The sequence below is a fragment of the Coenobita brevimanus genome, chromosome 63 (genome assembly GCF_032717465.1).
Source record: "Coenobita brevimanus isolate Jiangsu-jjx chromosome 63, ASM3271746v2, whole genome shotgun sequence".
Lineage (NCBI taxonomy): Eukaryota > Metazoa > Arthropoda > Malacostraca > Decapoda > Coenobitidae > Coenobita > Coenobita brevimanus.
Genome location: NC_137016.1, coordinates 36,491,564 through 36,505,886, shown reverse-complemented (window position 1 = coordinate 36,505,886; position 14,323 = coordinate 36,491,564). Strand labels below are relative to the sequence as shown.

The window sequence follows — 14,323 nt, the reverse complement described above, 5'->3', positions numbered from 1 at the left end:
TTATGGGATTAACCCTTTCACCATGAGGGTGACTAATCTCGAGCGTTACCCTGTATGAGGCTTCCCGTGCTCGTTCCCCCACATTGCTTTTCCAGGGAAAAGCTGCTATCTTGCGGAAATAGCTATGGTGTTTGTATGTTTGTGTATATGTGAGTGAGTATAGGCCTATATGTGTATATGTATGTGTGTAAGGCTGAATCTGCCATTGCATGTGTCTGTAATAAAAATAATAAAAATTGGAAGATATTTTGGAGTAGGCCTATCATAAGTAATACAAGGCAGAGAAAGATCATATAAGGGCTAATTAATTCAATGTGCTTACTTATTAGAACCATTGCCTCTGAACTCACATCTAGGCTGACAAACCGGTCTCTGCTCATCACTTCAGGACAGAACACTGCTGGTCCAACATACAACATACATTTGCTCCAGTACATTTAAATGCTGGGCAGTTTCATTATTCCCATGGCAGACAGAAGGCTGATAGAAGTGTACATATCACATTCTGAAACTGGTTGCCAAATAATACTTTTTACTTTACCCTTTTTCTGTGGGTGTTCACTGAGAAATTTATCTGCCCCCTTATTTCTCCATTCACATATTTTCTTCACCAGATGATCATCAAAACTTAGTTTGAAAGAGTCCAAAGGTGATAGAATTTCAAATTCACTAATTGCTGGGTTCAGCCCGAAAAAATCACTTGTAAATTCAGGCATGTGGGTGGGACATATCACCACATATGTCACCTATCAGGCACCAGCCACCATTGACTTCTTTCTCTTCAATATCATTAAACTCATCACTTTCTAGTTCATCACTGGATGAGTCATCGATATCTGTGTCTTACATCGACGGCTGATACTCCTCATCACTTGAGGAATCTCGATATTCCTCAAAAATAGTCTGTGATTCAGCCATGATTCACTGTGGAGGGAGCAACAAAACACTATCCTATGGTTCACAGCCAAGACTGATGGCAGCAGGCAATGTTACTCACCAGTATGGCAGCGATCACATGACCTCCCAAATATACAGTACTGTATTGGAATTAGCTGAGAAAAAAAAAAGTGGATGGAGTTTATTTTATCCTCAGTAACATTTGCTAGCCATTATGAAAGGCCCTAGTACAATAAACAAACCCCTCTGCTGTCTTCTTTGGTTGCAATAATATATGACGACACAGGGGCGCCTGAGTATGTGCGCTCTGATGAGTTTTGACGATGTACAAGCGTCATCGTGGGGAAGGGGTTAAGGCATCTGGCTATAGGTACATAGATACGCGGTAAATAGTCTTTATCAACCCTTTCACCACAAGACCCATCAGTTAAATATAGTCACATGGAGATGGCAAAAATGTTATATGAAATAGGTCATCAGAGTTTAGATGTCGAAATGAAAGCAAATTTTCATTTATTATGCCTGCTGCTGTTTTGTAAATATTCTTACATAGGTATAAAAATAGCTTTGGATGATAATGATGATAATTAGCTTATATTTCTGGTTTGCATGAAAGTAGAAGTCTTTTGTCTTGTATTCTCTGCTACACTTTGGCACAAGCTCTGTATTTCTTGTCATATACTATGTTTATTAGTTTTGTTTGCAGGCATCAAGATGGACCTGGCTGACTTCCGTGCTTCATTTTGTTCCTATAGTAAACATTTGATAGTGAAGTTGGGATTGTTTCATTTATAATGCAGGTACAGTACTTTCATAAGCCCTACTTCCTGCTCACGCTCCATGCTGGCACTGGAAAGGGGCACCTTTATGTGGTGGCAGTAATATAGCCAAGTAGCACAGCTAACTGGATATACAGATGCCCCTCAGCTCCCTCCTTGCTCCCTGAAGGTGGCTGGCAGACATCAGGAGAAATGCAGCTTTAGTCTGAAGTCCATTGAGTTCACATTTCAGACAAGCTTGGTCACAGCAACAAGGTGGTTGTATAAAGCTCTGCTAGACTACACAGGGAAAAGTTTGAGATGACATTGATACTCATGGAGGCTAGGAAATCTTTGAATTGCCAACAACAGGTTGTGTTGTGGCCTGAGGCTTATCTGGATGTTAGCTCAGTGGACTGCAGGCTTAAGCCACCCTTCTCCTACTGTCCACCATCCTCCTTTTGGGAACTAGCTGAGGAACTTTTGTAAAACCAACCAGTTGAGTTACCTGGTAATATTGGTGCTGCCAAATGGAAGTATCCCTCTCCAGCACCATTGTTCGAGGGCAAGGAGGAACTGTGATGCATGATTATACATGCCACTGGCCAATGTAATTTCCAACTGGTAATATGTCACATTCCTGACTCTTCACCCACACCAGCACTGTAGTATTTTATCCTTAGTTATACTGTAATTGTATTGTCATGACCTATTTATTACAGTACTTCCAAGTTTGTGTGTCTGAACAGGAAGTCCTCATTATAAGTAATCAAATTGACCTTTTTTTGCCATACATTCCTGAAAAATTTCTCATTAGAATACATTTGCTGCCAGTAGTGTTGAACTGTCAGTTTTCACCCATTTGCAGTTGTAATTCTTGGAATGAATTGAGTTTTTATGGAGCACATCATTGACTTAGTGGTTGATTTAGGGTGGGGGTACGTGGGCACATACCCCCCCAGTATAATAATACTCTATAATAATAATGATAATAATAATAATAATAATATTAATAATAATAATAATAACAATGATAATAATGAAAATAATATTAATAATAGGTACAAAATAATATGGTTAGTAATAATTTCTCCATCTTTCATATATACTGTATACCAACGCAAACATGGCATTTAATTAAATCTGATATATCAGTGCTTGTGCCCCCCCCCCCATATATTTTCTAGATCTGCAACAACTCTTAGAAACTTTACTTTGTTTTCTGTAAGTTTTCTTGTTAGACAGGTTCACTTGGTCGTAATACAAATATAACAACCATTGGTGTTTATAATGAGGACTGCCATGCCTATTATATTCTTTTGTGATTAAGCATTGTGATATGCATGGTACTTTACTATATGGTCTGTGTGGCTGCATGACAGGTGAGCGGAAGTAGAGTGACCCACCATTCACAGCGCACAGTGACCTACTCCTCCTCCACCCAACACACCTCCACCACCACTCGCTCCTCCACATCATCATCATCCTCAACCTCTTCCAGTGAGGTGGGTCAGGGCAAGTCACATTTAAAGTTTTTCTGTTGAGATGAGGGCAAGTGAGAGTAAGGTCAGATTAGATAATATTGGAAAGTTTTGATGAGTTGACACTAGATTCAGCATGTTTAAATGAATTTAGGAATAGGCAGGTTAGGACTGTGAATGAAGAGCTGAGACAAAAGATGGGATTTGAATGTACTGTATTAGTGTTGTGTTGAGAAGGGTTCAAACTGAGATGGTTCGGGCTTATGGAGGGAATGAAGGATGACTTGTACGGAGGGTGAGAGATGTGAACATTGAGGGTACAGTTGTGAGAGGGGGGGAAAAAGAACTAGGACAAGGTCATAGAGTGTGACCTCACAAATAAAGGACTAAATAGAGCTGCTGCTAGAGATGAAGCAGCGTGGAGATCTACCATTAGGCAACCAAGTTTGACGAATGCAACTATATTGGAGACTTTATATCCATCCATTCAATCCTGTGTTGCCCCATGAGGAGCATAGGAGCCTGGGGAAAAGCAAGTTGAGTGACCAGCCTCACTCATCCCTGAGTTGCGTTACGTGTGCAACAAAACCCCAGCCACCCCATTGATATAAACCTGCCCAGGCTTAATCAAATTGGAGCACCAAATTACCCACAAAACCACCAGGTGCCATAATTTGGTTATATGGTTACCACCCAGTGTAGTAAATGGTTTCCAGGTGTATGGGAAACCATTTATAAATGAAAAGAAATAAGAAGCTAAACAAACATCATAACAGACAAAATTTTGGTGAAGTATGGAGCTATCCAAACTTATGGTTCCAGGCTCGTCTGGGCATGATCCTGGTGAACTACAAGCTGAAGCTGTCCTGTAATTTACCATCTTTTGAGGGAGAGGGAGGGAGCATTAGTATGTTTGTATAACCAGGCAGTTGAGTCACCTGGCTATATTGGTACCACCACATGTTGGTGTCCTTTTCTAATACCAGTTGTTAAAGTATAAACACAACAGTGTTCAAACTGTGTTTACATATCTAATAGATTTTTAATTTCTAATTTTGTTTAAATATGAAAATGACCCACCCTGATGATTGGCACTGGAGACAAGACAATGATGATAATTTTTTTGAAAGTTTAATCACAATCTGAATGTCAGTTACATAAGGTAAAATAAGTTGGTCCATTTGAGTATAGAGAAAAAAATTGTAAGGTAAAGAGAAAGACTTATACATAGAAACAGTAATGATCATAGCTGTTACATCCCAGAGGTATTGCACATCATTGCTTGGAAGACTGTGATTTCAGTCCTAGACAGAGATAAGGAACAAATTGAGAAATTGACTTTCATGAAACAAACTTTACTGATCTACCACAAGGCTCACGGACATATCATAAAAACACCCCCACCAATACCAGAACTAGTCCTGAATGAGACCTCCCCAACATGCATTTAGTATGGGTGATGGGTATTGGTGCTGTAATGGTGACATGTTAATGTGTGGGGCACCTAGAAAGATAGCTGGGCCTGAGAAGGGGCCGTCAAGTCTGTGCCCAGAATTAAACAGTAACAGCCAATCCTGTAGTACCCTATTCCGGATAAAAGGACCTGAGATTCATTTTCCATAGTTCAGTATATGTAAGGTTGGATGACCAGCCTCCATTGCTTGATGACATTACATGATGGAAAAGCCAATAGTCACCTCTTGGAAATCAGTCAACAACCCATGATGGCATTAATTGATTGAAAAACTTCCATTAACCTCTTGGAGATCAAACCTGTGGAAGGCCATCACTGGTATAAAAAATCTATCTATATACCTAGGCTGCTTCCCCCAAGGAAAGGGAGGTAGCCGAGACAGGACGACACACTCCCCATTCACCCATCCATTCAAACACATTCATTCGCATTTTAACCCCAAAGGGGAGAAGGGACAGATCCAAACTGCACAAGGGTCACCTGCGCAGTGCAATCAGTGACATCCGCAACAGGGCCCAACAGCAGAGCTGGTTTACCCCTGCCACATCATAATAGACCCATCCCCTTACCCGCACCTGACCTGACTAGCTGATCAGACCAAATGCGGGAGAATACCCCGTCAGGGCTGCGTCATCATTTATTCATTCACAATTTCTCTCCATTTATTTCTGTCACGCACAGCCACTCTTCCTTGCTCAACAGACATCCCTCTCGCATCCAGCGCTCTCTTCACACTGTCCATCCATCCTATTCATGGTCTCCCTCTCAGCCTTACACCTCTCACATCAGAGCTAGTTATCTTTTTCACCAATCACTCATTATCCATTCTCTCCATATGCCCAAACCATCGCAACACCCTCTGCTCAACTCTACCAGCCATCTCCCGAACAACTCCAGTTCTTTGCACTTCATCATTTCGCACTCGATCCATATGCGTCACTCCACACATACTCCTCAGACACGTTATCTCCTTTACATTCAAACTTTTCCTCTTTGCTACACCCATATTCCATGTTTCAGCCCCATATAATGCAGTCTGTACCACAACACCCTCCTACAACCTTCTCTTTACATCCATTCTAAGCAAACGACATCTAAACACTTTTTTCATTCCTCCCAGCATCTTACCTACTTCATTCATTCTAAACTTCACTTCTGCATCTATTCTTCCATCCACAGCAACATGTGACCCTAAATATTTAAATTACTCTACCTCCTCAAGCAACTCACCTTTCAAAACTATATTCATCCCCCTACCATCTACCAACCTCGTACACTTCGTCACTTTATTCTTATTCTCATTTACTTTCAATTTCCTCCTTTCATGCACCCTTCCAAACTCCTCTACCAACTGTCTTAATCTCTCCTCTGAATCAGCCACCAGTGCAATATCATCTGCAAACAGCAGCTGCTTCAGATTCCACTTTTCACAATCAACATTCACCAGACTGAGACCCCCACCTAAAACTCTTCCATTCACCTTCCTTACAACACCATCCATATAAATATTAAACAACCAAGGCGACATCACACATCCCTGTCGCAGCCCCACTCTCACGGAAAACCAATCACTTACAGCATTTCCCACTCTTACACACGCTCTACTATTTACATAGAAACTTTTCACCCCTTTTAGTAACCTACCATCAAGTCCATACAATCTTAAAACAATCCACAAAGCCTCCCTATCACTTCTATCATACGCTTTCTCTAAATCCATGAATGCCCAAAACACATCCTTGCCTTTCACTAAATACTTTTCACACACTTGTCTCACAGCAAACACCTGATCCATGCATCCCCTCCTTCTCCTCAAGCCACACTGCTCATCACCAATCACTCCCTCTGTACCCTCTCTAACTCTCATAATTAACACTCTACCATACACTTTACCTACAACACTCAACAGACTTATACCCCTAAAGCTAGTACATTCATACTTATCACCCTTGCCTTTATATAACGGGACCACACAAGCACTTGCCCGGTCAATTGGCACCATACCTTTCACAAAACACACATTCAACAATTTTACTAACCAGTCAACAATAGTCACTCCACTACCCTTCAGGCATTCCACAGCACACAAATCCACACCTGCAGCTTTCCCTGTTTTCATTTCCTTTACTGCCTTCTCCACTTCCTCCTTCGTGATCAAAGAATCATTCAACTCTCTCAACACATTTATTCATTGCACCCTTCCATCTGCCACAATCTCAGCCACCCTTCCTCCTCTACATTTAACAATCTTTCAGAATACTCAGCCCATCTCTTCCTTACTGCATCCATCTCAATTAACATCCTTCGATCCTCTGCTTTTACTCGCTCATCCTTCCCAGACTCTCCCTTTCGCACCCTTTTCACCTCCTTCCAGAACATTTTATTCTGGAAAATTCTCAGTCAGCCGCCTACCCCACCTCTCATCTGCTGCCACTTTAGGATCACGCACAGCCCTTCTCGCCCTATTCCTCTTTTCCTTATACCTCTCATATGACACCTCATCCTTCCTCTGCAGCCACACTTCATGTGCACATCTCTTCTCAGCCACAGCCATACTTCCTCGTACCACCATTCACTTCCTTTTCTTACACCACCACCCACACGCCTCACACCACACACCTCTTCTGCATGCCCCACCACAGCACTCTTAAAATACTGCCATTCCTCCTCCACACTTCCATTTTCCTGATCTTTCATTGCATTCCACTCATCTTTCAATTTCTCCTGATACTCTATCATTTTCTCTCTTTTATCCAACTCACTCACTTTCAAAGCCTCCCTGCCACACCTAACCCTCCTAGCTGTCACCCGGCTCTTACCTACTCTTAACTTTCCCTCTGTCAGGTAGTGGTCAGACATACCTCCACCCTCCCCTTTCAGAACTCTCACATCCAACAATCTTCTATTACATTCCTAGACACAACCACATAGTCCATCTATGCTTTATCTACAACCATTCTACCCTCCTGTCTCACCCATGTATACTTATAAATATCTTTCTTCTCGAACAGCGTATTTCCAATCACCATCTCTCGCTCAACACACATCCCTGTCATTCGTTCCCCATTTCATTTTTTCCAGGCACACCATGCATACCAACTACACCTTCAACTGCTACATTTCCCACTCTAGCATTCAGATCTCCCGTCATTACCACATTCACATTCGCTCCAAAACTCTGCAGACACTCATCAACATCATTCCAGAAAGACTCCCTTTCTTCATCATCCCATTCACTACCAGGCCCATATGCACTCACAAACACCCACAACTCAAGTTCAAATTTCATTTTCACCCACATCAGTCTCGATGACACCTCTTTCCATTCAATCACACACTGCTGTACTTCCGGACTCACTAACAAGGCCACACCTTCTCTTGCCCTTCCTCTATCAACACCTGACAATCTTCCATTCACAGTTCCAAACATAGACTCACCCTTCCCTTTCATCTTTGTTTCACGCAAAGCTAACACATCCAACATTCTTCTCACAAACATTCTCCCAGTCTCCTCCCTTTTAGCCTCAGTCGTACTACATCCACGCACATTCATAGACCCAGTCTTCAGGGTACGGGGATAACTCAGTCCCCCATCCCTTTCTCTGGCCTGTCTCTTTTTAGGAACTAAAAACAGAGGAGGGTGTCCCTAGTCCCCTCACCCCGCACCTTTTAGTCGCCTTTTACGACACACAGGGAATACGGTGGCAGTATTCTTCCTAACACAACCTGGCCTCAGAGTAGTAGTACCACCCCATAGTGCGGCCAGATTGTGTCCCCCCTGCCACAGGGGGGGTATAAAAAAAAAAAAAATCCCACTTTGCCTCCATCAGAGAGTAGGGTCCCAAAGCTAGTGCAACAATAGTCTAGAACAATTAAGGATTGGAGACTGACGTACACCCCTGGTGGTGTTTCCATGAAAGAAGAACCTCTACTCACCTCCGGCACTTAAATCATAGTGCATAGGCCACAGCATGTTCTGACCCAAGCTCTTTACCAATCGCACCACATTACTTTAACTTGTGCTAATTATGTCATGGTATTACTACAGGGTGAGAAGGCAGAGAACCATGTCCTCAGTCTGACTGTGCCCCCAAAGTTGCCAGTCAAGGTCCGTGGACGGGGCAGCATAGAGGCACGAGGCTCTGAGGATGGCAGGAGTAGTGATGATGGCCGCACCAGTACCTATGACAACCTAGAGGTGGACCACGTGGATGGGAGCATTGCCAGGTTAAAAGTGAGTTCATTTCCCTCATCTCCCTCTCTTCACATTTATTTTTCATTTCCACTGCACCCAACTCTCCTTCCCCCTCCTTTCCTTATCACTTATCACACTCCTCCTCACCTCTCCTTTTCTTCACTTCCCTTTCTCTATTTTTCAATTCCCTCCCTCCTTCCTGCCCCCTCTTTTCGTCTTCACTGCTCCCACTCCTCCGCTCCTCTCTATCCTTTCATATCCCTTTTTCATTTCCATTTTTATTCCTTCTTCCTCCTCCCTGTTTCTTTGTCATTGCTCCCATGCCTCCTCTCCTTTCTCTTTCCTCACATTCCTTTCTCGTTTTTTATTTCCTTTCTTTTATCTTCCCTCCCTCTTTCTTCTTCACTGTTCCCTCCCATCCTTCTCTTTTTTCTATCACTTCTCATCCCTTTCTCATTTTTCCACTGCATTTGTCTTCTTAGTGTAATAGGAAAAGTAGATGGTAGGATACTTATTGACGGAGTTAGGGAAAAAACAGAGGAATTGGTTGGAGAAGAACAGGGAGGTTTTAGGAAGGGAAGAGGTTGTGTAGATCAGATATTCAATCTTAGGTCTTTGGTGGAAAGAAAAAAGTTGTATGTGGCCTTCATGGATTTGAAGAAAGCATATGACAGGGTGGATAGACAAGGACTGTGGAAAGTATCAAGAATATATTACACTCCTTCTTCTGTCTTTCTTTCCTTCATTCTTTCCACTTCCTTCAGCCTGTGGGTGACTCTACACTGAGTGACAAGCCAAATGGTTTCCTGTGCACCAGGAAACCATTTACTATGCAGGGTGGTAACCATATAATCAAATTTTGGCGCCTGGTGGTTTAGTGCGTAATTATTGCACTCCAATCGGATTGAGCCGGTGAAGGTTTATATCCAAGGGGTGGTTGGGGTTGATTGCTCATGTAATGCCACTCAGAGATGAGTGAGGCTGGTCATTCTCATCTTAAATGTCAGGACCAACTGCCTCGCCCCGGGCTGCTACGCTCCTCATGGGGCAATGTAGGATTGGATGATGGATGGATGGATCCAGTAAATGGGAAGTTGTTGAATGCCATTAAGAATATGTATGAGGGTGCTAAGGCTGCAGTGCATGTGGATAGTGAACTGAGTAAATTTTTCTATTTGAAGGTTGGATAGACACAGGGATGTGTTATATCAAAATGGTTGTTCAATCTGTATATGGATGGGATTATAGAAGAGATACAAGGTAGGGCAGTGGATGTTGGACAGCCCTAATGAGAGAGGGCAGTGTTTGAAAACTTCCTGTACTGTTGTTCACAGATGATACTGTGTTGTTAAGTGAAGACAAAAGGGAGTTGCAAGGTTTGGTGGATGAGTTTGGGAGAGTGTGTAAGAAACGGAATCTAAAGGTGAATGTAGGGAAGAGTAAAGTTATGGTCTTCAAGAGAAATGAAGTCACTGAATGTACTGTGAGGTTGAATGAGGAGGAAATTGAAAATGTGAGTGTGTTTAAGTTGTAATTGAGTACTGTGATGAGTAAAGTTGGAAGTTTAGAGGGTTAAGTGCATGAAAGGGTACAACAAGGAAGAAGAGTTGTTGGTTCCTTGAGAGCAGTGATAAGAAACAGGGAAATGAGCATGGAAGTGAGAAATTTTTAGCATGACAGTATTGTGATACCAACTATAACGTATGGAAGTGAAGCTTGGACCTTGTTGGAGGGACACAAGTTAAAAGTGAGAGCAGAGGAAACGAATTATTTGAGAGGAGCATGTGGAGTCACATGGAGGGACAGACTGACAAACGAGGAAGTGAAGGAACATTGTGGTGTGGATGTGGTTGTGATAGGAACCATTAGGAGAAACATTTTGAGGTGGTTTGGCCATGTGGAGAGGATGGAGAGCGAGAGACTGATGAGGAGAGTGTATGTGAGTGAGGTGGAGGGGGGGAGAGGGAGAGGGAGGCCAAGGATGAGATGGAGGGATGGAGTGGGGAGATATATGAGAGGGTAATGTGAGCTAGGAGCAGGGCAGTGAAATGGTGGGGGACAGGGCGACATGGTGGTGATTTGTTTGTGGCCACCCCTTACGGAATCAAGGCATCTGGCAATAGATAGATAGATAGACTTTTCCTCCCCACCCCCTTCTTTCTTCATCATGATTCCTGCTTTTCCTCCTCTCTCTGCCTCCCTCCACATCCCTTTCTTGTTTTCTTTTCCAATCTTCTTCCCCTCTCCAGTCTCTCTTCCTCACTACATTACTTCCACTCCTTCTCTTCCCCTCCTTTCCTCTCCTGCCCATCACATCCCATTTGCATTTTCCCATCATGCTCCTCTTCCTCCTCCCTCCTTTTTCTTCCCTACTGCTTCCACTCCTACTCCACTTCTCTCCATCCCTTTACATACCCTTTTAATTCTTTTCTTTTCACTCCTCCTCCCCTCCTTTCCCTCTTTCTTTCTTATTGCTCCCCCTCCTACTCCTACTCCACTCCACTCCACTCCACTCCACTCCACTCCACTCCACTCCACTCCACTCCACTCCACTCAACTCCCCTCCCCTCCCCTCCCCTCCCCTCCCCTCCCTCCCCTCCCCTCCCCTCCTCTCTCCTCTCTCCTCTCCTCTCCTCTCCTCTCCTCTCCTCTCCTCTCCTCTCTCCTTCCCTTCACATCCCTTTCTCATTTTTCCTCTCTACTCCTTTTCTCCCTCCTTCTCTTTCTTCCTTACAGCTCCCACTCCTCCTCCTCCTCCTCCTCCTCCTCTCTCCCTTCCATCACATGCCATTTTAATTTTTCTTTTCACTCTCCCTCGCCCTCTTTCTTCCTCACTGCTCATACACCACCTCCTGTCACTCTCTTCATCCTTTCTTTCATCTGCTTTGTGGTGATGCAGTTACAGTATTATGGAACTTTAAATGCATGTATTTGATTATAAATGAGGATTGCTTGAGGATTAGTAAGAATATTCATATGGTTGATGGATGTTTATAATGTCATTCATGTAAAAATCTCTTTTCCTGAGCATCATAGTTATTGGGTCATACTTTGTCATACAGTCTTGAGCCCCTTACTGTTTGTCATGGTATTTGAAACTCTCACATGATTTCAGAAATGGACTCCCATGGGATATATTGTATGCTGATGACTTGTTGTTGATTGCAGAGAATGAAATGGAGGTGGATGAAAGATTTAGGAAGTGGAGAGATGGAACTTGGCACAAGGGTTTGAGGGTAAATGTGAATAAAACAAAAGTGATGATGTCTAGGGCTTGTGGCAGTACTGTCAAAGCAGAGGGAGTGTGGCCATGTGCAGTTTGCCACAAGGTTGTGGGAAGTAACTCCCATTTTGTTCAGTGTGCATAAAAGATGTAGTGGTATTAGAGGTAAGGTGTGAAATGATGCTCATTTTGTATGTACATTTTGTCAGGGAAAGCATGAACAGCATGAAAGGATTGATCTTTAGAGTCTGTTGAATGAGTGGAGGAGTTTTGTTATTTAGAGAACATGTCATGTGCTGGAGGTTAGGCTGGGACAAGGACAAGAAGTGTTTAGTGGAAGATTCAGGAGCTGTTGCCTCTCCTGACATTGAAAAGGCTCTCCCTCTATGCAAAGGGATCCTTGTGTGACAATAGAATATTCTGGTCAACTCTTAATTCTTTCAATAATAACTCTAACAAGTCATCTTCCATTCCCCCACTATAATCTTCAAATGGCAACATTACAAATGACCCACGTGGGAAAGCAGATATCTTTGCCAGTACCTTTGCCAGAAACTCTACCATAGACGATACCAGCCAGAATGTCCCAGTACTGGAACTTGATTCTCCCGAAATTGCCCCGCTTAAAATACAGACAAGATACATAAAATCCATCCTAGACAATTTACCTACCAACAAAGCTCCAGGCCCAGATGGAATTCCGCCAATTGTTTTGAAAAAGTGTTCCCCTGAACTTGCCTCTGTCCTAACTAAATTATTCAGACTATGCATACGTACTTCTTTATTCCCAAATTCATGGAAAGAAGCCAATATCCATCCAGTTCCGAAGAAAGGAAGTTCATCTGACCCCTCCAATTACAGACCAATAGCTGTCACATCTTCTCTTGGTAAGGTATTTGAAACTTTAGTTAATAAGCACATTGTTAAACATCTTGAATCCAACAACTTAATTAGTGATAGACAATATGGTTTTTGCCATGAAAGATCCACCATTGACATACTCAATCTCTTAACTCATACCATCCATCAATCAATTGATCTTTTTGGAGAAACTCATGCAGTAGCTCTTGATGTCTTTAAAGCTTTCGGCAGAGTATGGCATCGTTCCCTGCTGTCCAAACTCCCTTGCTATGGATTAACGTCTTTTGTTCCTTTGATTTCTTCATATCTTAGTGACAGGAAAATAAGAGTAAAAGTAGATGATGTATATTCCAATTTCCACTCAGTTAACGCCAGCGTGCCGCAGGGATCAGTTCTGGCGCCAACCCTATTTCTGGTTCATATTTATGATCTCTTATCTGTCACCCACAATCCCATTCACTCATATGCTGGTGACTCAATGCAACATAGTTCATTCACACTCAGACATCCATTTGCAAAGTCTAATATCTCTACCTCTCAACTCAGTACAGCCATCTCCATAAATCAAGATCTATCTACAATCAGTGAATGGGTACAAAACAACTTTGTCTCTTTTAATGCTAGTAAAACTAAATATATACAGTTTCCTAGTAGACAGATATTGCCAGATTCGTACATTACCTTCAGTGCTAATAATATTCCCATCTCCAAAAGTATTGGAATTCTTGGTATCTCACTTAACAGTGCCCTCAGGTGGACCTCTCATGTCAGATCACATCCTAAAACCGCCTCAAAGAAACTTGGATTATTGTACAGAGTCTGTAACTTCTTCGCCAGTGAGCAGTTAGCTATAATTTATAAGAGTCATGTGCACTCTCAGCTTGAATATTGCTCACCCTTGTGGAATGGTTGTGGAGAGGTTGCATTAAGACAACTAGACAAAATTCAGAATAAAGCTGTTAGAATCATTAACAACCCTGCCATTACATTTAAACTACCTCCCCTGCAAGTAAGAAGGAATGTTGCCTCCCTTGCATTATTTTACAGATATATTTTTTGGCTCTCCATGCCTTCCCTCGTGCTCCACGGGCATCTGGTAGCGCTCATGACTGGAATGTCACTCAGCCATATTGCAGAACTTCTGCCTATCAGAATTTTTTCATTCCCCGAACTGCATCTCTCTGGAACTCACTTCCCCAGAGTTGTTTCCCTCCAAATTTCAACCCACAACTGTTCAAGTCTAACTGTTACAGATATTTTATGAACAGAGGACACCAGTAATCTGGTGTATGGATTATTTTTTTTTATTCATTTGTTTTTCCTTCCTCTGTTCTGTTATTTAAAAAAAAAAAAGAAAGGAAAAAAAAAAGTTCATTACAGTAATAAGACCTGGGCAGTGAAGGAAGAGGATATTCACTGGGTCACTGGCACAGA

At 42.5% G+C, this 14,323-nt stretch overlaps 1 protein-coding gene across 1 annotated transcript in view; it reads left to right on the top strand.

Annotated features, from left to right (window-relative positions):
- C3G (C3G guanyl-nucleotide exchange factor) overlaps nt 1-14,323 on the top strand; it is a 195,864-nt gene that overhangs the window by 121,333 nt on the left and 60,208 nt on the right. The window contains exons 13-14 of the mRNA XM_080275935.1: nt 3,038-3,160; nt 8,659-8,844. Coding sequence (XP_080132061.1) covers nt 3,038-3,160; nt 8,659-8,844 — 309 coding nt within the window. The remainder of the gene's footprint in view (nt 1-3,037; nt 3,161-8,658; nt 8,845-14,323) is intronic.